Genomic DNA, 26,263 nt, shown 5'->3' with positions numbered 1-26,263 from the left:
AGAAAGAGAGAGAAGAGAAAGAGAAAGAGAGAAAGAAGAGAAAGAGAAAGAGAGACAGAGAACTTAATTCCATTCAGATCAGTTGCGTTTGTTTAAGGGCAATTATCTGCACCAAGTGAAATGGTACTGCATCTGCTACAATACAGGAACAGCTTTTCTCACTCAACTCCATTGTTTTTATATATATATATGAACATATCTACATTTAAATAAACACACACAAGTGCAATTTGTGTGCTTTATTTTGACAACCTAAAAGAAACTGCAGCACTATTCCACATGTTCAATCCCAGTTTTATAATGCAGTCCACCAAATGCATTTCAAAACCTCTTTTTGTAAAAAGAAAAAAGTAAACAAAGCAACATTATTTTTCCCCTCCTCTCTCCAGATATAGATGTTGATTAAGTGCTCACTAGCCCCACATAAAAAGGGGTTTACTACCTTCTAGGGAGCTCGAACCCCTAATGGGCAGCACAGTTGCCATTGGCTCTCACGTAACAAAACCTGGATCTTTTGTTATTGGCCCCGGAGCGTTTCGTTAGTCTGTTCAAGCACCTTTATTTTTCAAAATCCTCACTTCATATAGTTATTTTGACATTTTTAAATATTCAATTGTGACGTGTGGATTTGTCTTTTTCAGTGGATATACAAATGTTGAATAGCCTATGTATGCTACCCCTCTGATCTTATTTGATCCAACAGCAAGAATGAGACACAAGTGGAGCTTTTCTCCAGCACACAGATGCGCATTAGGTCACCCAAGCATTTCCAGCCAATTTTGTTTTGCACTCAAACATAAGTTTTTTTGCTTGCTTGCTAGCCTCCTGATATCCCAGAGGAACTTGACTCAAATCCATTCCACTAAACAGTTGCTACAGCAACACCCCCACAGCAACACAATCTAGCAGTTGGAACAGCTCAATCTGAACCTGACAGAGAACCAAACTGCTGCCTCAGCTAATTCTACATACCCCATTGCCTTCCCAACCAATGTGTTAAATCTGTCACTTTCTGTTTTGTCAAAACATAAAAAACAAAATGCTGGTTGAACAATAGTCTGCTGTTGATTGTTTTTGTCAGTGTGTGTTATATTAATGCAGCATAGTGAATGACTGGTTAGCACGTCTGCCTCACAGTACAGAGGTTGCGGGTTCGATTCCACCCACGGCCCTCTCTGTGAGGAGTTTGCATGTTCCCCCAACGCTGAGTCACTGAGACATCAAAGCAATGTGGATGAGAAGGACAACTGATCCGTGGAACAGCAAATGGTGGAGTTCTTATCAAAAAGCATAACACTGGATATCGGAAATGTGGACTCATGCCCCCTGCTTCCCAGGGGAGGAGTCACAGCACCGATGGTTGGGTCAGCGACAACCGTGTCGTACTACTGAGATTGACAAGGAGAAAGTAAAAATTGTTTTATTGAAAGAGGGGAAAAAACACTTAAGGGATCTAATGTTTGTATCAACATAAATCACAGCAAACAAAATGCATTCATTGCTTGGTAAGCTCATCAACTGTAGAAAGTAGGGAAGATACAAGGGACTTGGACATCCAACTGCAAAATCATAAAACCAAACGGCTCATCCTCAGAGAATACCAGACCGGTCCAGATCAGCGTGCTGGAGGAGTTGGATAAATTCACAAATTGAGGTGTGTCAAGCCCGATGAAAAAAATCCATGAGGCTAGCTCATGCTACAATCAAATTGTCACGAAGTAAATTGCAAGAACTGATGGATTTGGCTGCACGTTAAGACAACATAAACTTGGAAATAACTCACCATCCAAGATTAACGAAGATATTGATCCGGACTGCCATTACTACTGTAATGAAATGCACGAGTGTGGACACTACTTGAAAATCAGTTCAACAGCCGCATCAATTTGGAAGGAAAGCTGTCCATAATCCATCATTAGTGAAACAATACCAGCGTCAACATGACATGTTAACATGATGAAACGCACTGTGAGTTTTTATGACTTACGACTAACATTCCAAGCAGGGCCATTGCCCTAGATAAAAAGACTTCATCGCAATATCTGACATTTGGATTATAAAGACTCTTATAAACTCAAGAATCCTGATCATTTGGACACTAAGACAAAAAAAAAAAAAAGGAACCACACAACTTAACTATACAGTACAACTTAGGATGTCACTTTTGGTTTTGTGGTAGAAAAACTAACAAAAGTGTAATTATGGAGTTTGGTGATGTAAATTCTTGGATGAAATTAGGGCAGGACTAGATAAGCACATTTGCTACATCTCGTTGCCCATTTCTGCAAGTCATGTGATAACTGCATAAAATGAAATGATGAATGGTGAGAATTTACTAGTCGAAATAAAACAAAATTCTGCTCCCAACCCAAATGAATGCGTTGTGGCTAGACATGTGCAATTTGCAGCAAAATGGTGAAAACTAAAATGCCTAATCGACTCCAGTGGCAGTCAACACACTCTTGATTATGCAAGAACATCCAACAATCAACGCTATACAATACAAATAAACTTGCCTTGCCTTGGAAAGACAGTATGTGTATTTAAATCAATATAAGCCTCAAAATGCCAAACAATATACATATATCATAAAAGGGAACATGCATTTTTGCATCCATTTATTTGTTTATATCGTTAATAACTGCAATCACATTCCAAGAACTTTTGCAATTATATCTGCAATAAAGAAAAAAAAAAAGCAGATTGGTCATGACATCTTCACCATGTTCAATTTCAGCCCCATTAATTGTTTTCACCAATCTAACACTTTTACGTAGTGTAGTTTGATCACATTCACCTGGATGGGACATGCTTCTCTCCAACTGCTTTAAAGATTCTGCCGGCAGCATGCGGAGCTCATTCTCCAGTCGGCGTTGGCCTTCTAGAGTCAGGTACCAAAAGCAGGACTTCCTTTTACCATCCCTGCACATCTGGTTGCAGGTTTTTCGGAAGCTGCTGTTGAAGCACAGGTTGTGGCGAATTGTGTTTTTCCAGCCATCAGGAGCGGTCTGAAAAAAAGGAAAGTGTTCTCTGGGGATTGGGGAAGAACAGAAAGGGGTTTGAGTTGCGTGAAGTCCAATGTACAATATATTTAAAAATCCCTGAAATTAAAGTCTGACGTTGGCATACATTTTAAATAGATTATCTGCTGTTAACAAAATGTAAAGGAATTCAAACATTTGTAAAAACATTAAGTTGAACCCTTTGCAGTCAGCCTCCTTCCCAATGCTGCACCAGTTCCCCATAATTATGTGGCGGCATCATTTGGATCACTTGCTATTCATGCAAGTCCTTTTCTTTTCTCAACTTTCTGCCCAAAACTATAACAAGTGATTTGCGCATTTTTTGTTGACAGGCTGTTTGCATTGTCTTTCATTTTGGGATTTTGCCACCATCGATACAGGAAAGCAATCGATGATCACGCGATAGTTGTGCCACCTCAATGGCGAGTCAGGAGAAATTGTTGAAGAAAAATAAATTATTCTTCAATGAGAGCATGTGTTTCACGCCCTTAACAACACTGAAAGCTGAAGATGACAACTAAGGCAAAGAAATGCCTGCAAATGATATTCCGCTTCTAAAAACATGTTACATTTGCAATCCGTCTCAACTGTGGTTGAAAATCATGACATGAAACCCTTCAATTTGTACCTTCTTTGCCACATACGGTAGTCATTTTCTGACCTGGTGAAGTTGTAAATCTGTTGAACTTTGAGGCTCCCATTGTGGCTGCTTTTAAGTGCCAGAGCAATGAGGATGTAATAATTCACTGGTGGCCGAGGCCAACATCCTGGCTTCAAGGATTTATCGTCCTGCAAACAAACAGATGCTAATTTAAGGGTGGGATTTTCTTTAATTAAGGAACATGCCATTTTACACAGATAGGCAAAGTCATGTGTTAGGACCCCATGTCCTCACCCAAACTTTTGGGGTTCTCCCCTTGCGTTTGCGTTGTGCTGTCTGACATGAGGAGACGGCATCCTTGGTGTCACATAAAAAAAAATAATTTGCGTTAATCTCATTCTATCTGTGATCTGATCATTTGTTATACTGTTCTGCAATTGAATCGTTTGGAATGTTTATATAGTACTGACTAAATGGCGCACACGCGCGCACACACACACGCGCACACACATGCATGCGCATTCTTCCAACCTGAGGAGATGACGTTTGCTGTTCTCCGACTGGCGAACACGTCAGTGGAATTTGGGGTTCCTCGGAACTATCTTGGTGATTCAGTCGACCTGCAGCAGGTTCTCCGTAGACGATCGGACAGGCAATGTTAGGATTGACTAGGAGCCACGGGTTTGGCTTCACAAAGGTGTCTAACAAAAGAAAATTGGCAGGGTGTGTCATGTCTAAAAAGGTGTTTGTTGTTCTGTACATATTAGCTGAAAACACTACAATTATGCACACATTTGGCAAGGGCTAGAACAAACCATTGACTTTAGTGTAAATACAGTCCCAGTGTAGAGCCAAAACTTCTTTTTATATACCTAATATTTGTTTCTAATCATTTGCACTTAAAAGTGTCACTGGATTAATCTAATTTTAATTGATTAACTTGAAACTGACATCTACTTCATGGTTACTCAATCCCAGGGGCTACCAGTTTGGTATGCACTTCTGAAATAAATTGAATAAAATCAATTTTATTTACATCACTATTGAATTGTTTTTATTAATTTAACTGCTTTTAATGGCTTTGCACAAAAATAGAATTTTATTTGCAGCCATTCCATAAATTGGTCCATGTTTACCTTTTCAAATGATTGCATTTAAAACATACCTAGAAAATCACAATGTCCCCTCACTGGTGAATCATTTTTAGAGTAGGCCCACAGGCTACTGATTCCGTGCTTGGGGGGTTAAATGCCGGCAGGCAAAACTTTGGTGACCCCTGGTGTATTGTTGCTTTAAAACAATCCCGTTATTTGTTGCTTTAAGGGAGGGGTCACCAACATGATAGCACCCAAGGACCAGATAAGTAGCCCCCAGGGCCGTTCTAAAAATAAATAAATCAACAGTGATTTTTCTTTTTATGAGCAATGTTTTTAAGTGATCATTCGAAAACGATTGTAAAAATAATGTTGCATATTGGTATTTATCTTCCTAATTATTGTGACCAATAGTGAACATAAGTGTCTTTATATTATGTCATGAATTATTCATATCAGCTGTCACAATATTTTTTTTTTTAGAAATTTCACCAAAAAGTATTTTTCAGATTGATTAGCCAATCGATCATTCCAATTACTTTGATTACTCTTAGCCCTACTTCTTGTTTCGAGGCAGACATTTCTTTGTCACTGAACCGATGTTTTTCCCCAGCCCCGATGACATCACCACTATGATATATCATTAAACAATTTGAGCAAATGTGCTACTGATAGTTCTTCACATATCAGCAAGCACAAAATCGCTCTCAGATTCAAATAGTTTGATGACCCCTGCTTCAAGGTGTCTATACAAAAGGGGTGGAACACTTCACTAAATTTTGCTGATTGAAGAAACAGAGTAAAAACTTCACTCACCAGATGTTTCATCATACCAAATGAAGTCATCTTTTCTTTGGGAGGCCAAAGTCCTCTGCGTCACATATTGATCATCAAGTTCATCATCTTGAGGTAAAAAAAAAACAAAAAGGCACACAGCTGTCATATTGCACTTTGATTTTTTTTGGGGGGGGGGGCTCTGACACATTCATTTCTTTCTTGAGCCAATGTATGTTATGGAATTTATTTATTTTAATGAGAATTAATAAACATTAAATAGAGAGGGAAAAATCTTCATTTATCGTAAACATATTAAAATCTAATGACAAGATCAAGCAAAATTAAATAAACTTTTATCCAGATCTGGTCCAAGCATTCAGTGGAATTTTAAATTAACACTTTTTAAAAAAAAAAAAAATAAAAAATAAACTAAAAAGGGTATCACTTTGTTGTTTGGTTGCTGCACCAAATGTAGTTTTGTCCATATGTAAAATATATTGAGAAAAAGAGCAAAAGTATGTCAAGACCAGAGCAACACACACACTTAATTCTCTCATTCATTTTGATGGTGAGTTAAGACAAGTGACCCCTCGAGAGTTGAAACCAAAGAAGACTTTAAATATTCACCATGGCAAAATTGATCAGTAGTTGTTGCCAGTTTGAGCTCCTGGTCCATGTCCCAGTCTGTCAGACCTACGGAGCAGTGCAGGTCAAGGAGTCGAGATTGGGTGTGAAGTTTAAAAGTCATGTCAAAACCTTGAAAAGAAGGATTTCTTTTGCTTTTGGCCTTCTTAAACAAACTCGGAGGCTAATGCATGGTCCTGCAGCTGCAGCTCATTGCTCTTAATTGAACCAAAAATGAGCTTCACTTCCTTTTAGCACCATTGAATTATTTTAGAAGACCTCTGGAAAACCAAAGAAAAAGAGTTGCAACGGTCAAACTGATGCTTGTTTATTCACCGGATGAGAAACATTTTTTTTTCTTTTTCAAATAATTTGGGGGGAAAAGTAACATGGGATTGAGTGATTGATAGAACAGTATGTATACATCTGTCTCCTTCACTGCTTCTTCACTCATAAGAGTTATGTGTGAGCTGGAGTGAATTATATGTGAAAGGTGGACTGGTCACCAGTCAAATCTTTCATACAAACAAGCATTTATTCTCATAGTTCTACTTGTGACAAATGTGTCTTAAAGGAACCAAGCAGGTTTATGTGCTGACTTTCGGACCATTATTCTTAGAGCCTATGTCAGAACCTAAATAAAACAATGAACAGAAATCTTTGTTTTCATTATTTTTTTTTATGTAGCTAAAGTGAAACTGACTTTTTCTAACATAAATTAGAGCATTCCTTTAATAAATCAATTGCATGAGTCTTGCCAGTCACTGACAATGTGCATAGGATCTTATTCATTTATTTTTCTTGTCACATTGACAACACACTTCACAGGAAACATCATCATATGCAGTAATGGAATTTTTACAGCATGGAAAAACACTTTTTTTTTTTTTTTTTAAATATCTCCTCTTATAGTCATATCTTTTACTTACAACAATGAGCATCATTCGAAAGCTCAAACTTATCACACAACAGATTTGATGCAGAATGGAAATTCATGTTCTATTGCACATCTCATATCGAACAACACTCAAGTTAGCCAGCGAGCATGTAGCAACTAACTCTCCGCTCAGTATATATATTTTTGTGGCAAGGGGACACACACACACGATAAGCCATTCCTACAGGTCCTTGCCCATAACAAAAACATTGACAACTAGGGCTAATGGAATGTTTTCGGTAATTGTGTTGGTTTCATTTCACTGATTGCAATGAAACAAACATACAAACTCAAACATATGCTACAGGGTACCACCTTCAATTGTTAGTGAGCCTTGGGATGAAAACTATCCCAGAGGATGGATTGATTAGATTTGCTTTATAAATAAAGGACATCTTGACTATACACATTTATCAATTCAGACTCCTGTTGATTTTATTTAGGGCAACAGGGATATCTATCTGCAAGATTTACATATTACCATTTTTAAAATTTGGGGTTGTTACGAAAGATGCGTTCCACAACCTGGCATCATAAAGAACACATAAGATAAAGGGTTACGAATACCATATAGTACATTGCATTTAATTATAACTGGTGCTTCACCAATGAAATGAAGACTTGTACTAAGGGTCATGACATGTTTTTTTAGGACCAACAAACACTCAAAACTAAAGAATGAAGGCTGCTTGGCATGGTGGCATGAGATGCTTTAACACCAAGGTAGGAGTGGACATGACATGAGGCTGGATGAAAGCAAAGTGTGGGCGGGATCTTAAAAGATGGGAATGTAGTTGTCAATCTTGGCACGGTGCCGCTGGGCAATGCACTCGGCAATCCAGACAATGTTCCTGCACTCCTGCTCTTTCAGCTTGACGTAAGCGTAGAAAACACTAAAATGGAACTGGTTAAGGAAAGCCAGTTTATTCAGCTTCACCTGCAAACATATGCATGACATAGTCAGTTGTGATTTCTGAAAGAGTACATAATTCACTTCAGCATTCATGTCTCAAAGTGATGGTATTTATTGGGGCTTCCCAAAATTTACAGAGCCCTGGCACATACCGGTAACTTAGTACTTGGGGGAAAGAAAAAACTCAACAGTACACAAAAAAAAAAAAAAAAGTGTCTCAAATATGTACACCTTCCAGCTTTTATGTCATGGTAGTCACATCTAGATGGGTTAAATAACTAATAACTAAAATACATTTTGTTTGTGTTGCTAGTGTTCGCTGCACATTAAGTTTATTATGGTCGTCGCTGAGATTTATACCTGTTTTTATGTTTGCAGAGTTCCTTCATTTCTGTCAATAAATGTTATGTTAATAAAAGGTATGCGTCCCCAAAGAACCATCTCTTTCCTGACAATCTTCTTTGTGTATATTCTCTTACAAATGGTAATTAAACATTAAAACACCTGCGGTCCAGTGCGGCTCGTATGAACAAAACAAGATTTTCCCCTAATTTTAGCTAGAGAGGCTTAAAATCAGGTGTGGCTTATAGTCCGGAAAATACGGTACTTGATCACACAAGGTTGAAAAAAATCGTGTTATTTTAACAGGTCTGCCCAAGGCCGGTCCTTGAGAGTCCTTATTCTGACAGTTTTAGATGTTTTCCTCCGTCAACATACCTATTTCAGCTGATCAGAAAGTTTTGCACAAGTCTGATAATGATCCTGATCATTTGAATCAGGTGTGTTGGACGAGCGATACATCTAAAACATGCTTTTAAAAACTGGACGGGCAGTCCTATTTTAAAGCTGTTTATCAAGACGTGATTGCTCTTTTTTTTGTCACCTCATGCTCAAAGAAGCGATCCTCCAGTGTTTTGTCGCCTGGGTTGCTGCCAGCACCCTCAAACAGCAGCTTGTACTCCTGAAAAATACACAAACAAACATGCCTAAGTGAGCAATTGGATGCCCACAAACAGATTTACAAAGTTGGTGTTTGCTGCTCAAACGCATTTCACAGAGAATAAATACCGTATTTTCCGGACTATAAGTCACAGTTTTTTTCATAGTTTGGCTGGGGTTGGGACTTACTCTGGAACGACTTATGTGTGAAATTATTAACACATTGTTATGTCATTTCACATGTTATTTTCAGACTAAACCACAAGAGGGCGCTCTAGGCCTGTGGAATAATTGGAACTTCAACTGACGATGAGTCTGACACAAGCGACGTAGAAGAGATAGTGTCGCATCTCCTATCTCCGGAGTTAGCGGAGTTGTTTAAAAGTGACTGAGGGTGAAGATTTCATTGGATTTGGTGATTTGGAGTGACACGGATGGTTTGGTAAACTTGTTAGCATGTTATTTATGCTATCGTTATCTGAATAACTCTTGATATGTTATGTTAACATAACAGGCACCTTACCTTTTCAGTTCGTTGTTTATGGTCATGTAACGTTAGCATATCGTACAATTATTCAGCCAGTTGTTGCCTCTAATCTATTTTTATTTTAAATTGCCTTTCAAGGTGACATGTCTGTTCTTGGTGTTGGATTTTAGCAAATACATTTCCCCCAAAAATAACTAATACTCCAGTGTGACATATATGTCTTTTCCTTCTTTATTATGCATTTGATGGCTGGTGTGACTTGTATTCCGGAGCGACTTATATCCCAGAAAATACGGTAGCTAAATTGTGCAGGCCTATTGTGAAGATAAGCAGAACAAATTAGGACTTACGGGGTAGTAATCAGCCACAGCCTTGACCTGCTCATAGTCATCCGCCCGGGCCAGTTGAGCAAGGCCTTCTGGGTAAAGCTTGCCACAGTGAGGAAAGAGCTTAGCACGATCCTCCTTGGAGAGCTCTGTGCCAAATGAGTTGATGGTGATGATGAAGGCTCTTCTGTCGGCCTCGAACTGCAGCGAAGACAGGAAGGTTAGAGCAGAGCTAGGCAAAGTGCAGCCTAAAGTAAAACGCCTCTACGTACATCTTTAATCAAAGCTTCATGATCAAGAGCAAATCCTGAAATATTCACACTTCCTAAATTTTGGGCTATTCCTTAGGATAATCAGCGCTTGACCGCCCTGTCAAGCGGATTTAAAACAACAACCTGGAAGTGCATCAACTAAATCTGTTTTCTTCAATTTACAAGACAAGACACTCACCTCCAAGATGGGGCACATGGTATCAGCTGTAGTTCCTCCCAGGTTGGAACAGAACTTGTAAAATGCTTCGAGATAAGCCTGGGAAAACAATACACAGACAGCAAATAAAGTGACTGTCAGGGGTGAATTGGACCATATTGAAAAAATTGCATCTTTACTAGTGACCACATAATCTCAAATACACATCACACGTTATCTGCAAGAAATTTGTATTGATTGTGCGAAACGTTCACTATACTTGGTTGTTTCTTCTGCTGTTGTTGAGTCCATCTAAAAGTTGAATGCAATAAATAATTGTTTGACCACCTTTAAATGTTTTACCTTGTAGAGTGTATTACGGATAATTTCAATGTTCATTTCATCCAAGTCCTGTTCAGATATACAATCCTGGAAAAATGCAGCTGAAAGCAAAGCAAGACAGAAAATTAATTGTTCCTCATGCACCCTCTGTTCTGCAATAGAAGATTTAGTGTCCACTTGACTAAGTCAGAGGGCAATTACCAAGGGGTGTGTCCACCAGAATGGCATTGTACAGCTCAGCTGGAGTCTGAGCAATATTAACCGCCTCCATCTGCTCAAAGCTGCCCAGAGGGTGACACTTGGGCACCAGCTCAGAGATGGCGCGCTGATGAAGGGTTCCCGTAATGAGCAGGATGACATTATCTATCATGTAGCTGTACCTGCGGCCATCACCAGAGAGACAAAACATATCAGTAATGGTTTTCCACACATCAGCAACACCTTGTATATTGATACCCGTTACAATCCGGCAAACTACTTCAATGATGGTCCAGCATTCAGTGTTCTTACACAGAATATGCAAGCTTGTACTGGACCTCACTCAGTAGCTTGTGTAAATGTTCAAAATATTCCAACATAAGAGGGACTTCCTCACGTAATGAAATCCATGAAGCTGGCCAGTGGCTCATATGACTGGTTCCTCATGTGGCGAAACTCAACGACCATCTTCTCCTTCAACTTATCATCAATGACAGACACGGCAAGAGGTGACGCCTCGTTAGCCAAGAAGCTGCCATAGTCTGTGCTCTGCAAGTGAAGTTTCAGGTCTGCAAGGGAGAACCAAGTGATGAACTTGTGCAGTTACGAAACAAAACTAAGACTAATAATTACAGCGCCATAACAACAGTGTTTACTCAACGAAGAGCAGCTAGGAAAAAGGACAACCACCACGCAACACCACATAGCACATACACTAATAAGTAATTAAGTAGACAAGTTAGAAGGTAGAATTGCTGTATCTATTTATTTAGTACTGCATGTTATTTATGCGGCTTTAGAAAACGAGTTTAAAAAAAAAAAGGTTCATTCAAAAGATGTTGCCGTGAAAGTGTGAGTTTAGGCGAAATGAAACCGAGGCAAGCACGAATTGGATTGGGTAGCACTGTAGTTCCTATTTTACGGATGACAAAAACCAAACGAATAAAGCAAATAGATTGTTAGTCTTGAAATTAAATAAAGACGGAAAATTATTTACGTCGACTAATCAGTAATGTAAATTAATCCGGTCAGTGTGTCCAGAATATCTAGCTGTCATTCGTGTAATTAGCTTGCACGGCTAGCGAACAGTTCTCACATACATCTCACCTTCGAGGGTTTCACATTGCACAAGGTTTAAGTAATCGGCCTGAGACAGTATTCCAGCTTTAAATCCCCTGACCAGGCCCTCAAGGTAGCCATTATCAACGTTAAAATAAAGCTCAGAGAAAGGCATCTTGTCTGATCGTTAGATCTCCCGGCCGCAGAAACGTCCGCCTGGTTGCTTAGCTTTAGCATTAGCATCAGCTGACTAAACCATGTGACGGTCACCTGATCAGCCTATACGGCGCTTCCGCTCACCCTACTTGTCGTTTAGGGAAAGGTGCACTAGATGACGCCAATACTTTATTTTAAATGTATTGTGAAAAGCAAAAAAATAAATAAAAAAAATAGAAACAACAAAGTGCTCCCAAGTTAAAAATTTGAGAATGCATTTTCTCAAGAAATCGTTTGCAAATGATCAGACTGAACTTTTTTTTTCCAAATGATTCCCAATTGTGTTAAATAAAACGCGGCAGGTCCAGGGTTTGATTCCGGCTCCAGCTTTCCTGTGTGCCGTTTGCATGTTTTCCCCGTGCCCGTGCCCCGATTCAGAAAGTGGATGGATGGGACAGAATAAGCACAACATTTTGGAAGTGGAATGCTTTGAGTTGAATTGAATTAAAAATCCACAAAGTACCGAATAAAACAAAACACAAAAACTGCCTTTCACTTGGGAATTTGGGAGAAAAGAAGGTGGTTGGAATAACATGAAAAGTTTCAAGTTGGAACAGTTTGGATCAATTATATTTTGGAAAACTGTCAAAAATTAAGACGGCTTGGATTGCCTTTGGAGTTTTAATCTCATTTGAAACCCTGATTGATTATATCAACCACCAAACCGCATCTTTTTGGCTTCTCCACGACGAAGTTACATACATCCCGGCCTGTCACGATAAGAAAAAAATCCAGTTAATATATTTCCCAAGAAACTTGCACACTAATAGATATTGTTGTTGTTTTTTAACTGACTCATGCTCGTTTGAAACCTGGACTTCTTTAAAACCCTGCGGTCAAATTTTGACAGCTGACTGTTTCAACACAATTTTGGGCCAGCAGCAAAATGAATTGTTAATGTAAGTCTGCAGTGGCTCTGTGGGACAAGGCACAGGGCACGTTTATTTTTTCATTGCCAGAGCTGATGACTCAAGAGTGAGAAAAAAAACCCTCACTGCCTGCCCTCAAACTAGATTTGGCACGGCGGACATTCAGGACATACTGTATGTGAACGTAAACAAAATAATTATATAACACAGAATACACCCACCTCTTTGTGTTGCTTTTTTAAAAAGATCTATACATACAGTTGCATTATGCTGAAATTTGAATGAAACACAGCAGATAGCTGTGATTTACAATTACAATTTCACAAAACGCATACTGTAAATTGCCAATCTTAAAATCTGTAGCCCAGAATAATATGAAGCACCACTACATTCCCGTTGAATGAAGAACAATTTGTTCTGAAACGCTGTCTCAGGAAGTTCACATTACAATTATGTCGGTGTTCAGCACATAGTAACTGACAGCTTCTATAGATTCTCAGTAGTGATTGTCAGTTATCATAGTTTCAAAACTGTGAGACATTTTTTTGGAAGGCAATTGCTGGCAGAGTACTTGGCAGAGATCAGGAGGCAATTAAAAAAATGTTGGTCAGTTTGGTGAATTCTCTTTAGTGGTCAGCTGGTCTTCAAAGGTGGAAAGGTGGCTGGCTTGGGGAAGGAAAACTTCAGTGACACACGGCTGATTGGGAAAAGATTTTATTCAACCGATGTCAGAATTGAAGTGTCTCTTTCTATCCAAAAGTGTCAAGTGCCCCAAGTCTTCCCGCCCTCGAATTTTGTACCCTGCGCCCCCACCTCACGCGTGCACACGAGGGCGGCTGGATGACCTCTGACCCGCCAAACTGCCTTGCTGATTAAAATCCCACACGAGCGTGACCTGGTCACACTTAGGCTTACAAGTGAAATATACATTGCATACGACCAGAATAAAAATATACTACACCAGATTTAAGAGAGATTTAAGAGTTTGATAAAAGCATGAAAGTGCACCAAGGAGATGAAAGGTGAGCTATGAGGAAAAAAGACAAAAACAAAATAAATGAATTTGAAGGGTTGATCTGTTACCACCATTCATTACAGCAAAACAACACAAATGTGTCATGTAAACCGCAAGTGTTGTTCAAGTGTGCTCTAGACACTATAGAAAGCATGTGGATAGCTAACTCAGGTAATGTCATTGTATTTACTGCAGGAGTGTCAAATTAATTATTTCGCGGGCCGAATTGTAGTCATAGCTTCTTTGGGAGGGCCATTATGACTGTCAACCCAAATAAACCTCATATTATATACAATAAAAGCTACAAAGTAAACTGACAAATAACCTGTTTTCAAATCAGACAAGTAAAAACTGGTCAAATATTTAAAAAAAAAAAATAAATTAAAAGTGAAGACAATTTGCAATTCTAGTAATGACACACGAATTTGATGCACAATTTGTCTTCGCGGGCCACATAAAATGATGTGGTGGGCCGTATCTGGCCCCGGGCCTTGAGTTTGACACTGGTGATTTAGTGTTTTGTTCTAGTTCTTTAATGTCATGATTATGATTATTATGGTTGTGTTTTTAACTAGGTTTTTTATATTTGAAAAATAGGGAACATCGGCCAAGGGACTAAGGATTCCATCCAATTTCTGAACTTAAGCCTTTCTCAGCTGGCTTCGAGCATACAACGTGAACTGGTTGCCAGATAATTGCAAGGTAAATACAGACAAAAAAAAAGAACTCATAATTACATAGAAAGACAATTATGAGTGCCCATTTAACCGACTTAGGTGCCAAATCAATCTGATTTAGGTGGAATGTGGGAGGTAACCAGAGTAGCGTGAGAAAATCCACGCTGGCACAGGTCTAACATGCAAACTTTACACAATAAGGCCCGAGCAGGGATTGAACTGTAGAGAGGACGTGCTAACAAGTGTTCCACCTTGCTGCTGCCATGAAACAAACACGTTAAATTCTAAACTCAAATTGGAAACCGACAAATACATCGTTTTGTGAAAATGCTATCCCTTATTGGTCTTCCAATCATTCTTTCTGAAAGAAAGTCAGAGTATGTTTTAGTAGTATGTCTTTTTCATCTCACCTCATCACAAAGAGGAAGAACACTTTGCAGCAATATGTTACACATGTCTTTGCCTTCAGTTTGAATCTGCAGCACAAATGTTTGGATCTCAATTAGACTGATCCAATACAAATGGTTTTGAGCAACTGGGTGGATTATTTGATCATTGATTGAAAAAAGGCAAATCAAATTCTTGTTTCCCATAAATTGTATGGTTTATGAGTTTTTAATTATTTATTTGTATACGCACTGGATATCCTTTTGCTTTCCCGCCTTTTACGGACAGTATAAAACCTTCTGACCTGGAGAGTGGGGGTTGTTGTTTTGTCTGCTGCAGTTCCTCATGCACTGACCGCCAAGATCTTGCCAATAAAGATCCAACTGTTACACCACATCTTTGTTTTCCTTGCTCGACAACGGACATCTTGAACAAAACGCAACAGATGGTGACCCTGACGTGATGTCCAGTTGAGCGAAAAGGGAGAGGTTTTGTACTGCGGTCCGGAGGACGTTTAGTAGGTAAGAATTCCTTCAAAAACTGTGATCTCCGCACCATAGTGGTATTGTCTTTCCTGACCCCAAATTTAGGAAATCGTAAATTGAATGAATTTTAGGTACATTAACTTATTTTCCTTGTAGAGATAAGGTAAAATGTATGTGGAGAGTGTTGTTTCTTTGTTGAACTGTGCGTTATTGTGGTGTTTTGTAGTCTCGATGAGGAATTCGAGATTTTCTTTTATGTTGTGCTAAAACTTCAGATGAGGATTCCGGGGTTATATTGAGAAACTGTTTATAAACGTTTAGCCGCTGCACGTTGTCCGGCATTTGAGAAACTGTTTATAAACTGTTAGCCGCTGCACGTTGTCCGGCATTTGAGAATCTATTCATAAACCTTTAGCCGCTGCACGTTGTCCGGCATTTGAGAATTGATTTTGGGTTTAGTTTGTGTTTTCATTGGTTGACGCGTTTTTCCAGCCTTTGTGTATGGTTTTTACCATACATCTTTATGTCTGTTTGTGGGTGCGTGGCGCCGGCGCCTGAGGTTAATTGGGAGAATTGTTATGCTGAATATTGCTGTCTGTGCTGCTGAATGGGTGTGAACTGTGTGAATTGCGTTAGGCTGAATTATGTTGTCTTTGCTGGTGCTGCCTGAAGATTGTTGAATCGATATTAAAATTTGATTGTGGGGGGATTGTAGGGTTCCTGCTCTTGTCTGTATTGTGGAGGGCCGGTGGCAGGGCGTTGTCTCTGTTGCTTATATGTTGGCGCATAATGTTTGTGTACTTCGTATGTCATTCTGTTGTCTTCCTTCTGTGGGTGTGTACGCACATGTGAAGAAGTGCGCGTCGGAGACTAAGACAAGATGATGGACACGTAAGAAGTCAACATACAGTGATGAAAGGAGCAGAAGAAGCATCTCGAAAGGAAGGAGTGAATGAGAGACAACAACCTCCGGAGGAGTCAAAGATGCTGATGAAAATGGCAGGCAATGAGTGATCCTTTGTCTTTCATTTTTTTGACTGCATCGAATAAATCAATCAATCAGCTCATCTGTGAATAGTCAACCCGGAGTCCACCTACCTCATGAGCCAATGGCCTATTCTAGAGAGAATCTCTTCAAGGGAAAACTCACGCATTTAGCTCTTTATAATGTATTTATTTTTGGATTCAAATATATGTAAATCACTAAGTTATGACTAATTACCAGTTAATACATTTAAAATGATATGCTTAAGTACTTCTTTTTGTCACCACCGGAGACCTCAACAAGACCTGGACATCCTCCGTTTGTCTTGAAGTTTCTAATGGTGAGAGGGAAAATAGACAGCAATCAACAAGCGAAATTATACAGTTAGGCAGATGTTCGTGTATTTTGTATGTTTTTGGAGCAAATGCTGATTCACAAATTATCAGACAAAGTGTTTACTCACAGCACTCATAAAGACGATTGACAAGATCATAGTCTCTGGCACTCATCTCTGTTGCGGTGCCAAAATTAGTTATAGAACTATCTATGGCAACGATGGTCGGTTCACCATTTGAGGAGAAGGCAAGTCTACAAACAATAATTAAATAACCTATTATTTTTTTAAATCATAAAATGCAGAATTAGGTGAAAGTCAACTGGAATTTCCCATTGTGGATGACCATTAATGTTTTCAAATATTTTCTAAATAGATTTGCCACAACAGACGACAACATATGGATTGTATATGAACATATGGACAAAACACCTGTTGAGAATTTGGATGTTTAGTTCCACGTTAGAAAACAACAAGTTGGGCAGAAAGAACAGAAACATTGAGCAGTTGGACATCTGCATTCAAATAGATCATATGGTTGGACAGATGTACTCACGGGCTGTAATGCATCACAGAGTCAAAATCATAGGGGGTGGCCAAGTTGTTTGTATCTGCAATCTCAAAGTTTCGTTCCGTTCCTGCATACAGGGAAAAAGCCATAATTAATTCAAATTTCTTTCAGTAAGATGGTCAGAGGCGTAGCCAGGAATTTTTCCAGTAGGGGCGCACGCCCACAGGAAAAAAAATCGAACATCACCCACGCCGTTCGCTGATCGCTAAAACAACGTCCGGGAGGCAAACGGTGAATGGATAACATCGCGCACATAGAATAGCGCAAGCACATTCGCGCAAGACCGAAAGATAAGAACGGCATGAAAATGAAGAATCGAAAAAGCTCGATTTTTTTTTTTTTTTTTTTTTTTTTCCAACCGGGGCGCAGGGAGTCCTAACCGGGGCGCCGCCCCGGCTCGCCCCGGCTTGGCTACGCCTCTGAAGATGGTGTACTAGTTTTCAGTTGTATATATTTGGAGTATCATGAAATATATTTGCCCAATAAAAATGATGATGGCGGGACATTTACATATATGATCATATGAATGCCATTCCGATAAAAAATATCCATCACCCATCTTATAGTCGGTGGGAAGTAGCATACACTTTGGACTAGCCGTCAGCCATTTCCAAGAAGATAAATAATTTGAACCATTGTCAATATGTTCTCATGTACGTCCAGTACCAATTCTGTAAAAAGTCTGTTGGCAAGCTGACCTGATATGATGTTTTCAAACTTAATGATGACGTGATCATCTCTGTCAGAGCGGACCTGCTCATGGTGGAATCCAAGTGCATGAAGGACCTCGTGTTGTACAATGTCTTTGAACACACAACCATTTCTCTGCAAGGAGATTGGCTGTCTGCCACCTATTTGACCAAGGTATGACCAACACCTGGCACACAAAATCAATTGATATCATGAGCTCACTGATTGATTGATTTGCTGACTTCTAGCCAAATGGAAAGTAAGAGATCTGTACAGAATTTTACTAAATTGTTGCCCCACTGTGATTTTATGACACTAAAGTGAAATATTTGCAAGCAAGCAACTGACTCAAAAATAAGAAATGATTTCACACTAGAAAACAACCACAACAGTTCTAAAGTCTTTCAACTCAAAGATGGAGGTGCTTTTTTTGTGCACATAAGCTGAATCAATGGGAAAAACAAATGTGAGTTTTAGTAACTGTATTTCTTACCCCGAGTCTGATATGAAGGATAGATAGTTTCTATCCCTTCCTCTCTTCTTGACAAAGCGAACGCAGGTTGTGCGCTCTCCATTACTGAACTCACTTAGGGCATTTTTTATAAGTCTCTTTTGTTGTCTGGCTGCAGGCACAGAACATTGAACTGCTAAATTTGATTGATCAAAGTTACACTTATAGTATGCAACCCTTTGCGTTACGATGACTTACTAAAAGCTCTGGAGATTTCATAGGGAATTATGACTTCGTTTCCAGATTTTGGCCATTTACAGCCACTGCTGGTGCAGGGGACAGCATTCCTCAAAATTCCGTCGTCATCGATCATGTCACCCATAATGTCCCCATATGTCAGGTTTAAGCCTGTAGAATAACAAACAGCGGAGATTCAGACAGTGTGATTTGTCATGTCGAACAGTTTCTTTAGTCAGTTATAAGGTCAATGTTTCCACAACAGGTAGACAATATTCCAGAGGTGAACACTTTACCAAATTTTGCCGGTCCGTCATCTATCCTTGGTCCCCTAACCCGGATACTTTTCTGTCCTAAACTGTCCGTCCATATTCATAATATAATCGTCCCTCCTTCCCGGTCCATCCTCATAATTAAAAAGGGCTTCTGTCAGCGGTCTATCCGTCCATTGTCGGTTAAAAAAAAGTTATACCCCCGACATGAGAAACCCAATTCGATTGAAATGTTGGAGTGCATATATAGTATTTACACCTTATGGCCAAAGAGCCTTACAAAGCCTCACATCGACCTTGTATTTTTATTTGCAATATTAAGTTTAACATTTAAAACTCATTGGTTAGCAACCTATTCACATCCATTTCACTTAAATGCTTCCACTTCGGTTTTTCTTTTTTTCTAACTTTAATACACTGCATTGACATAAATAGACCAGATATAGATGGTGATACATTACAATGTTTGGTTGACTGCGTAACTGAAAACAGTCAATTGTATTTCTGTCAGTTTTATTGCCCATAAATAGGATTTTGGTAAATGTTTGTGTTATTTCGCTCAAAGTGTCTTTTTGCCACAATCTGCATGAATTTCATTGCCAAAAGAAATCACTTACCCGGTCTAACATGTGCATTTGCCTTTTCAATTTTTCCAGAAACGGACTCTTCTGGAAAAAATAAGGACAAATACAATCACAAAAAAAATGCACTAGAACATTTTCATATTGTTCACACTGAGACTCGAACAACCAATTGTATAGTAATAATTTGTACACACCCGTTTCCTTTTTGCCGTTGCCCTTTGTTGAGACCTGGAAAAAAACAATCACATTCTCAAGTGTCCAATTCACAACAGTGCACATGTGGAAAGACAAATCATTTCATGTAAATTGATCATTTTTATAGTAGGAGGACCACAAAAAAATTTTTTTGAAGAGACTAAGACCACACATTTGTATACATTTTCCTGGAAACTGCAATAGCAGAAAAATCCTACAAAAGCAAAATGGCATTAAATTCTTCACAGAGAAGATGTTACAAATCACAAAACCTTATTTCATAAGACTTCAGACATTTTGATATTACATATCTGAAAAATACATATATATTTTCCTTATAAATAGTTAACATGTCACTGATAATGATGTCCAATTATTTAAAAATGTATATCAGTAAAATTATCAAATGCATGTCTTTACTGTCATTGATCAGATGATATAAAATCTATAAGTTCGTAAACCTGATCATACCGGAGAAATGGCTGCAACAGACAGAAGGAGAACAGTGATGACAATTGGCGGCATGGTGTTGCTGTTTTCTAAAAATGAAAATATATTAAATCAACAGACAGAGAGAGATGAATTGAAAGATAAAGCAAGTAAAAGTAGAGCAATCTTGTCTTACCAGTGTTTTCAGGTATGCCTGTGGTACTTGGTGGTTGCCTTTTATACATTGTAAGTAAGGTGTGTCTGACAGATTCCAGCTGCCAAACTAAGTGCTTGTATGTAAGTTTCCATGGTTAATTGTGCGGCACAACGTGTTTCCCTGCTTGTTCCTGCCTGTTCCTGCTTGTTTGTCCCCCTCATCCTCTTCTCCAACACCCTTTTCCTTCAATAAACCCTGGTCCAAGCTGCATTTGGTCGCCCTGCTCCATTCCTGCACGTGACATCAAGATTTCACCAATAGAATTCCCACAAATGTTCCTTACTTATTCTCATTCAATGTAACGATGTGTTTTTTATTCAAAATTTAAAAAGTATTAGCAAAAAAAACGTATTTTTGTTTATTTCATTCATTCTCTTCCGTGCGACACCTAAAACGATAACTAGTACTCTGGGGTGAAAGGAATTTGGTGCTGTACCGTGATGTGTAATTTACTTGTCTTGGAAGAAAGACTAATTATTATATTTATTTTGTACCATTGAGCATAATTGGCAATTAAAAAATTAACATCATGCACTGGCAACCTTTTTGAAATGTTTGCCTTTAATACGGGCCAGGGTTTTTCGAGGTGGTTGAGTAACAACTGCTATCTTAAATTGAAACGTGACAAAAAAATGTTGTGTCTGGGGTTGTAGTACCAAACATCCATTAAAATATTGAGTGCCCCCCCCCCCCCCCCCCCCAAAGAAACGTCAAAATTAGTAGATTGCGTGTCCCAATGATCCTATGAGCCAAGTTGTCTGGGGCTTTATGCTCCATGGTAAACGGGCACAGCTCAAAAGACCTCTTATGAGGAGTACAATAAATTGATCAAATTTCCCTTGCTCGAACACGGGTCCCTTTTGTGGGGCCTGTTGGCGAGCGCATTGTTGCTGGACCTGAACCCATGACGTCTAGTTGGGTACAGCCCGAAAAAGCAATGTGGTGTAACGCCCGTGCCAGAGGACGCTCAGCCAGCAACTTCCCTCCGCCACACCCCTTCATTACCGCAATGACTGTCACCTGCTCCCTCATGTATTTAAACCCTGTCCGCGTGTTTCCTCTCGGTCGGTGTTTCTTCCCGTTTGTGTCCGCGCCGGTTGTGTCTTCGCCGGGTCTTGTGTGTAGGCTCACGGTCAGAACCTCTTCCTGGTCGGCGCTTGGTACGAGGGGAATCCCGTTTCCCGCTCGCTGTCCGTGAGCCTCTTTCTCCCGGTTCCTTTGTTCACCTTCCCCCTTCCCTTCAATAAATCCTGGTTCAAGCTGCATTTGGTCGCCCTGGCTCAACTCAATCCTGATATGTGGTCCCCCCTTTCTATGGGCTCACCACCTTTGGGAGGGCCTAAAGAAGTTGGGTGGGTAGTGAGCTGGGCACTGGCCAATGGCGGGGATCTTGGTGGTCCAATCGCCAGCTGCAGAAACTAGCTCTAGGGAGATGTAATGTCACGCTGCATCTCCAAAATTCGACACTGCCTCTCTCAACCGGTTCAGGGTGTCCCCCGCCTACTGCCTGATGACTGCTGGGATAGGCTCCAGCACGCTCGCAACCCCCGTGGGGACAAGCGGCAGATAAAATGGATGGATGGATGGATGGATGGATGGATGGATGGATGGATGGATGGATGGATGGATGGATGGATGGATGGATGGATGGGAGCACACCTGGCAAGGAGGAAGGGAGGGGCACGCCAGAAATTGATGCATGATGTCAAAGTGGATACAAGATATAAAGAATTGAGAAAAGAACTGATTGTGTCGTCCTGATGGTGTTGCGAGCCTGAATTACTGCCAATTGAGCCACTGTTACCGCCACGAGCGAGTATGCACGCCTCGAGCAGACGACTTTGGTGGAGGAGGCGGGGGGTAGCATGAGAATGTTCAGTGGAATGGGTGTGTAGCTGGTGTCTGTGAAGGTGCACTTCCATGGCAAATGGCAGGCAATCCTTATCGGCCTCACATCGTACTTGAGTCATTTGAGGTGACTAGTTGTCAGGAGAGGCTCACAGTGAGTCAAGAGTTGCATTGTACACTGAACTTTATTGAGACTCTGACCCTATTTATGTATACACTGGTGAGGTCCGCCCTCAGTTATCCTATTGGTGTAGGACATCACAGTGGATGCAAAACATAAAGACGTCAAAGTAACACAAAAGACAATATAAAGAAAACAGAGGAACAAATTTTGCATGGATTGTTTGATGCTGAAACAAGTTGAACTACACGACCCATTAAAAACCCTTGGTGGGATGTCCTTGCTTTCCTCAATTGCCAAGGAGCCAAAGATGCTGAAGAAAATGGCATGCAATGAGTGGTCCTTTGCTCTTTCATTTTTTTGACTGCATCGAATAAATCAATCAGTCAGCTCATCTGTGAAGTGTCAACCCGGAGTCCACCTACCTCATGAGCCATTGGCCTGTTCTAGAGAGAATCTTTTAAAGGGAAAACTCACGCATTTACCTCTTTATAATGTATTTATTTTTGGATTCAAATATATGTAAATCACTGTAAGTTATGACTAATTACCAGTTAATACATTTAAAATGATATGCTTAAGTACTTCTTTTTGTCACCACCGGAGACCTCAACAAGACCTGGACATCCTCCGTTTGTCTTGAAGTTTCTAATGGTGAGAGGGAAAATAGACAGCAATTAACAGGCGAAATTATACAGTTAGGCAGATGTTGGTGTATTTTGTATGTTTTTGGAGCAAATGCTGATTCACAAATTATCAGACAAAGTGTTTACTCACAGCAGTCATAAAGACGATTGACAAGATCATAGTCTCTGGCACTCATCTCTGTTGCGGTGCCAAAATTAGTTATAGAACTATCTCTGGCAACGATGGTCGGTTCACCATTTGAGGAGAAGGCAAATCTACAAACAATAATTAAATAACCTATTATTTTTTTAATTCATAAAATGCAGAATTAGGTGAAAGTCAACTGGAATTTCCCATTGTGGATGACCATTAATGTTTTCAAATATTTTCTAAATAGATTTGCCACAACAGACGACAACATATGGATTATATATGAACAAAACACCTGTTGAGAATTTGGATGTTTAGTTCCACGTTAGAAAACAACAAGTTGGGCAGAAAGAACAGAAACATTGAGCAGTTGGACATCTGCATTCAAATAGATCATATGGTTGGACAGATGTACTCACGGGCTGTAATGCATCACAGAGTCAAAATCATAGGGGGTGGCCAAGTTGTTTGTATCTGCAATCTCAAAGTTTCGTTCCGTTCCTGCATACAGGGAAAAAGCCATAATTAATTCAAATTTCTTTCAGTAAGATGGTGTACTAGTTTTCAGTTGTATATATTTGGAGTATCATGAAATATATTTGCCCAATAAAAATGATGATGGCGGGACATTTACATATATGATCATATGAATGCCATTCCGATAAAAAATATCCATCACCCATCTTATAGTCGGTGGGAAGTAGCATACACTTTGGACTAGCCGTCAGCCATTTCCAAGAAGATTAATAATTTGAACCATAGTCAAGATGTTCTCATGTACGTCCAGTACCAATTCTGTAAAAAGTCTGTTGGCAAGCTGACCTGATATGACGTTTTCAAACTTAATGATGACGTGATCATCTCTGTCAGAGCGGGACTGCTCATGGTGGAATCCAAGAGCATGGAGGACCTCGTGTTGCACAATGTCTTTGCGCACACAACCATTTCTCTGCAAGGAGATTGGCTGTCTGCCACCTATTTGACCAAGGTATGACCAACACCTGGCACACAAAATCAATTGATATCATGAGCTCACTGATTGATTGATTGATTTGCTGACTTTTAGCCAAATGGAAAGTAAGAGATCTGTACAGAATTTTACTAAATTGTTGCCCCACTGTGATTTTATGACACTAAAGTGAAATATTTGCAAGCAAGCAACTGACTCAAAAATAAGAAATGATTTCACACTGGAAAACAACCACAACAGTACTAAAGTCTTTCAACTCAAAGATGGAGGTGCTTTTTTTGTGCATACAAGAGTGAATCAATGGGAAAAACAAATGTGAGTTTTAGGAACTGTATTTCTTACCCCGAGTCTGATATGAAGGATAGATAGTTTGTATCCGTTCCTCTCTTCTTGACAAAGCGAACGCAGGTTGTGCGCTCTCCTTTCCTGAACTCACGTAGGGCTTTTTTTATAAGTCTCTTTTGTTGTCTGGCTGCAGGCACAGAACATTGAACTGCTAAGTTTGATTGATCAAAGTTACACTTATAGGATGCAACCCTTTGTGTTACGATGACTTACAAAAAGCGCCAGAGATTTCATAGGGGATTTTGACTTTGTTTCCAGATTTTGGCCATTTACAGCTACTGCTGGTGCAGGGGACAGCATTCCTCAAAATTCCATCGTCATCGATCATGTCACCCATAATGTCCCCATATGTCAGGTTTAAGCCTGTAGAATAACAAACAGCGGAGATTCAGACAGTGTGATTTGTCATGTCGAACAGTTTCTTTAGTCAGTCAGGTCAATGTTTCCACAACAGGTAGACAATATTCCAGAGGTGAACACTTTACCAAATTTTGCCGGTCCGTCATCTATCCTTGGTCCCCTAACCTGGATACTTTTCTGTCCTAAACTGTCCGTCCATATTCATAATATAATCGTCCCTCCTTCCCGGACCATCCTCATGATTAAAAAGGGCTTCTGTCAACGGTCTATCCGTCCATTGTCGGTTAAAAAAAAGTTATACCCCCGACATGAGAAACCCAATTCGATTGAAATGTTGGAGTGCATATATAGTATTTAAACCTTACAAAGCCTCACATCGACCTTGCATTTTTATTTGCAATATTAAGTCGCAAACAAGTTTAACATTTAAAACTCATTGGTTAGCAACCTATTCACATCCATTTCACTTAAATTCTTCCACTTCGGTTTTTCTAACTTTAATACACTGCATTGACATAAATAGACCAGATATAGATGGTGATACATTACAATATTTGGTTGACTGCGTAACTGAAAACAGTCAATTGTATTTCTGTCAGTTTTATTGCCCATAAATAGGATTTTGGAAAATGTTTGTGTTATTTCGCTCAAAGTGTCTTTTTGCCACAACCTGCATGAATAAACGGACATTCAGCTGAATGATGCAAAGAGAAAGATTTCAGTACATACATTACATTTCATTGACAAAGGAAATCACTTACCCGGTCTAACATGTGCATTTGCCTTTTCAATTTGTCCACAAACGGACTCATCTGGGAAAAATAAGGACAAATACAATCACAAAAAAAGCACTAGAACATTTTCATATTGTTCACACTGAGACTCGAACAACCAATTGTATAGTAATAATTTGTACACACCCTTTTCCTTTTTGCCGTTGCTCTTTGTTGAGACCTGGAAAAAAACAATCACATTCTCAAGTGTCCAATTCACAACAGTGCACATGTGAAAAGACAAATCATTTCATGTAAATTGATCATTTTTATAGTAGGAGGACCACAAAAAAAAATTTGAAGAGACTAAGACCACACATTTGTATACATTTTCCTGGAAACTGCAATAGCAGAAAAATCCTACAATTGATCATTGATCAGATGATATAAAATCTATAAATTCGTAAACCTGATCATACCGGAGAAATGGCTGCAACAGACAGAAGGAGAACAGTGATGATAATTGGCGGCATGGTGTTGCTGTTTTCTAAAAATGAAAATAAATTAAATCAAGAGACAGAGAGAGAGGAATTGAAAGATAAAGCAAGTAAAAGGAGAGCAATCTTGTCTTACCAGTGTTTTCAGGTATGCCTGTGGTACTTGGTGGTTGCCTTTTATACATTGTAAGTAAGGTGTGTCTGACGGATTCCAGGTGCCAAACTAAGTGCTTGTATGTAAGTTTCCATGGTTAATTGTGCGGCACAACGTGCCAGAAATTCACGTCTCC

The 26,263-nt window shown here is 39.5% G+C and overlaps 4 protein-coding genes across 6 annotated transcripts; all 4 read right to left on the bottom strand.

Moving 5' to 3' along the window:
* Positions 1 to 1,458: 1,458 nt before the first annotated feature.
* Positions 1,459 to 6,243, bottom strand: foxr1 (forkhead box R1). 2 transcript variants are annotated; one of them, XM_037248075.1, is made up of 7 exons: positions 6,123 to 6,243; positions 5,535 to 5,621; positions 4,156 to 4,325; positions 3,919 to 3,981; positions 3,685 to 3,812; positions 2,798 to 3,030; positions 1,459 to 2,676 (listed from the first exon to the last, which is right to left on the bottom strand). In XM_037248075.1, the coding sequence occupies exons 1-7, from the start codon at positions 6,241 to 6,243 to the stop codon at positions 2,648 to 2,650; spliced, it is 831 nt and encodes a 276-aa protein (XP_037103970.1). In that variant the 3' UTR covers positions 1,459 to 2,647. The 2 variants fall into 2 exon arrangements, with proteins under 2 accessions (XP_037103970.1, XP_037103971.1); XM_037248076.1 differs by lacking the exon at positions 3,919 to 3,981.
* A 644-nt stretch (positions 6,244 to 6,887) lies between these two features.
* atp6v0d1 (ATPase H+ transporting V0 subunit d1) lies at positions 6,888 to 11,984 on the bottom strand. 2 transcript variants are annotated; one of them, XR_005097583.1, is made up of 9 exons: positions 11,777 to 11,984; positions 11,067 to 11,238; positions 10,673 to 10,851; positions 10,493 to 10,572; positions 10,172 to 10,249; positions 9,746 to 9,922; positions 8,853 to 8,930; positions 7,754 to 7,993; positions 6,888 to 7,682 (listed from the first exon to the last, which is right to left on the bottom strand). XR_005097583.1 is itself a non-coding variant. In XM_037248067.1 (8 exons), the coding sequence occupies exons 1-8, from the start codon at positions 11,901 to 11,903 to the stop codon at positions 7,832 to 7,834; spliced, it is 1,053 nt and encodes a 350-aa protein (XP_037103962.1). In that variant the 5' UTR covers positions 11,904 to 11,984; the 3' UTR covers positions 6,888 to 7,831. The 2 variants fall into 2 exon arrangements, 1 of the variants encoding a protein (XP_037103962.1); XM_037248067.1 differs by having other exon boundaries at positions 6,888 to 7,993.
* Positions 11,985 to 16,640: 4,656 nt separating this feature from the next.
* Positions 16,641 to 20,431, bottom strand: LOC119120848 (low choriolytic enzyme-like). The gene is made up of 10 exons (XM_037248068.1): positions 20,322 to 20,431; positions 20,168 to 20,235; positions 19,696 to 19,729; positions 19,535 to 19,585; positions 18,667 to 18,816; positions 18,451 to 18,580; positions 17,966 to 18,144; positions 17,253 to 17,334; positions 16,826 to 16,950; positions 16,641 to 16,696 (listed from the first exon to the last, which is right to left on the bottom strand). Coding segments are annotated over exons 1-10 (870 nt in total). The 5' UTR covers positions 20,371 to 20,431; the 3' UTR covers positions 16,641 to 16,694.
* Positions 20,432 to 22,796: 2,365 nt separating this feature from the next.
* On the bottom strand, positions 22,797 to 26,263 carry LOC119120849 (low choriolytic enzyme-like). The gene is made up of 10 exons (XM_037248069.1): positions 26,110 to 26,263; positions 25,956 to 26,023; positions 25,684 to 25,717; positions 25,525 to 25,575; positions 24,617 to 24,766; positions 24,401 to 24,530; positions 23,911 to 24,089; positions 23,508 to 23,589; positions 23,089 to 23,213; positions 22,797 to 22,959 (listed from the first exon to the last, which is right to left on the bottom strand). Coding segments are annotated over exons 1-10 (870 nt in total). The 5' UTR covers positions 26,159 to 26,263; the 3' UTR covers positions 22,797 to 22,957.

Source organism: Syngnathus acus, chromosome 3, assembly GCF_901709675.1.
Source record: "Syngnathus acus chromosome 3, fSynAcu1.2, whole genome shotgun sequence".
Taxonomy (NCBI): Eukaryota; Metazoa; Chordata; class Actinopteri; order Syngnathiformes; family Syngnathidae; genus Syngnathus; species Syngnathus acus.
Note: the sequence above shows the minus strand (reverse complement) of the source record. Positions and strands in the feature narration are given on the sequence as shown.

Bases quoted from the DNA above. Each gene is read 5' to 3' on its own strand.
- foxr1 (XM_037248075.1), bottom strand. From the start codon at position 6,243: ATGACTTTTAAACTTCACACCCAATCTCGACTCCTTGACCTGCACTGC. The intron at 4,326-5,534 runs GTGAGTGAAGTT...TTCTTTTGTTAG, and splicing joins TTGGTATGATGAAACATCTG to ACACCTTTGTGAAGCCAAAC. The intron at 3,031-3,684 runs GTCAGAAAATGA...CCCAATCCCCAG, and splicing joins CAGATTTACAACTTCACCAG to AGAACACTTTCCTTTTTTTC.
- atp6v0d1 (XM_037248067.1), bottom strand. From the start codon at position 11,903: ATGCCTTTCTCTGAGCTTTATTTTAACGTTGATAATGGCTACCTTGAG. The intron at 10,250-10,492 runs GTAAAACATTTA...TTGTTTTCCCAG, and splicing joins TCCGTAATACACTCTACAAG to GCTTATCTCGAAGCATTTTA. The intron at 8,931-9,745 runs GTAAGTCCTAAT...TGTATTTTTCAG, and splicing joins CTGTGGCTGATTACTACCCC to GAGTACAAGCTGCTGTTTGA.
- LOC119120848 (XM_037248068.1), bottom strand. From the start codon at position 20,370: ATGTATAAAAGGCAACCACCAAGTACCACAGGCATACCTGAAAACACT. The intron at 18,817-19,534 runs GTAAGTGATTTC...GTTATTCTACAG, and splicing joins AAATGCACATGTTAGACCGG to GCTTAAACCTGACATATGGG. The intron at 18,145-18,450 runs GTAAGAAATACA...TTTGTGTGCCAG, and splicing joins TCCTTCATATCAGACTCGGG to GTGTTGGTCATACCTTGGTC.
- LOC119120849 (XM_037248069.1), bottom strand. From the start codon at position 26,158: ATGTATAAAAGGCAACCACCAAGTACCACAGGCATACCTGAAAACACT. The intron at 25,718-25,955 runs GTATGATCAGGT...GTTTTTTTCCAG, and splicing joins CTGTTGCAGCCATTTCTCCG to GTCTCAACAAAGAGCAACGG. The intron at 23,214-23,507 runs GTGAGTACATCT...TATTGTTTGTAG, and splicing joins TCTGTGATGCATTACAGCCC to ATTTGCCTTCTCCTCAAATG.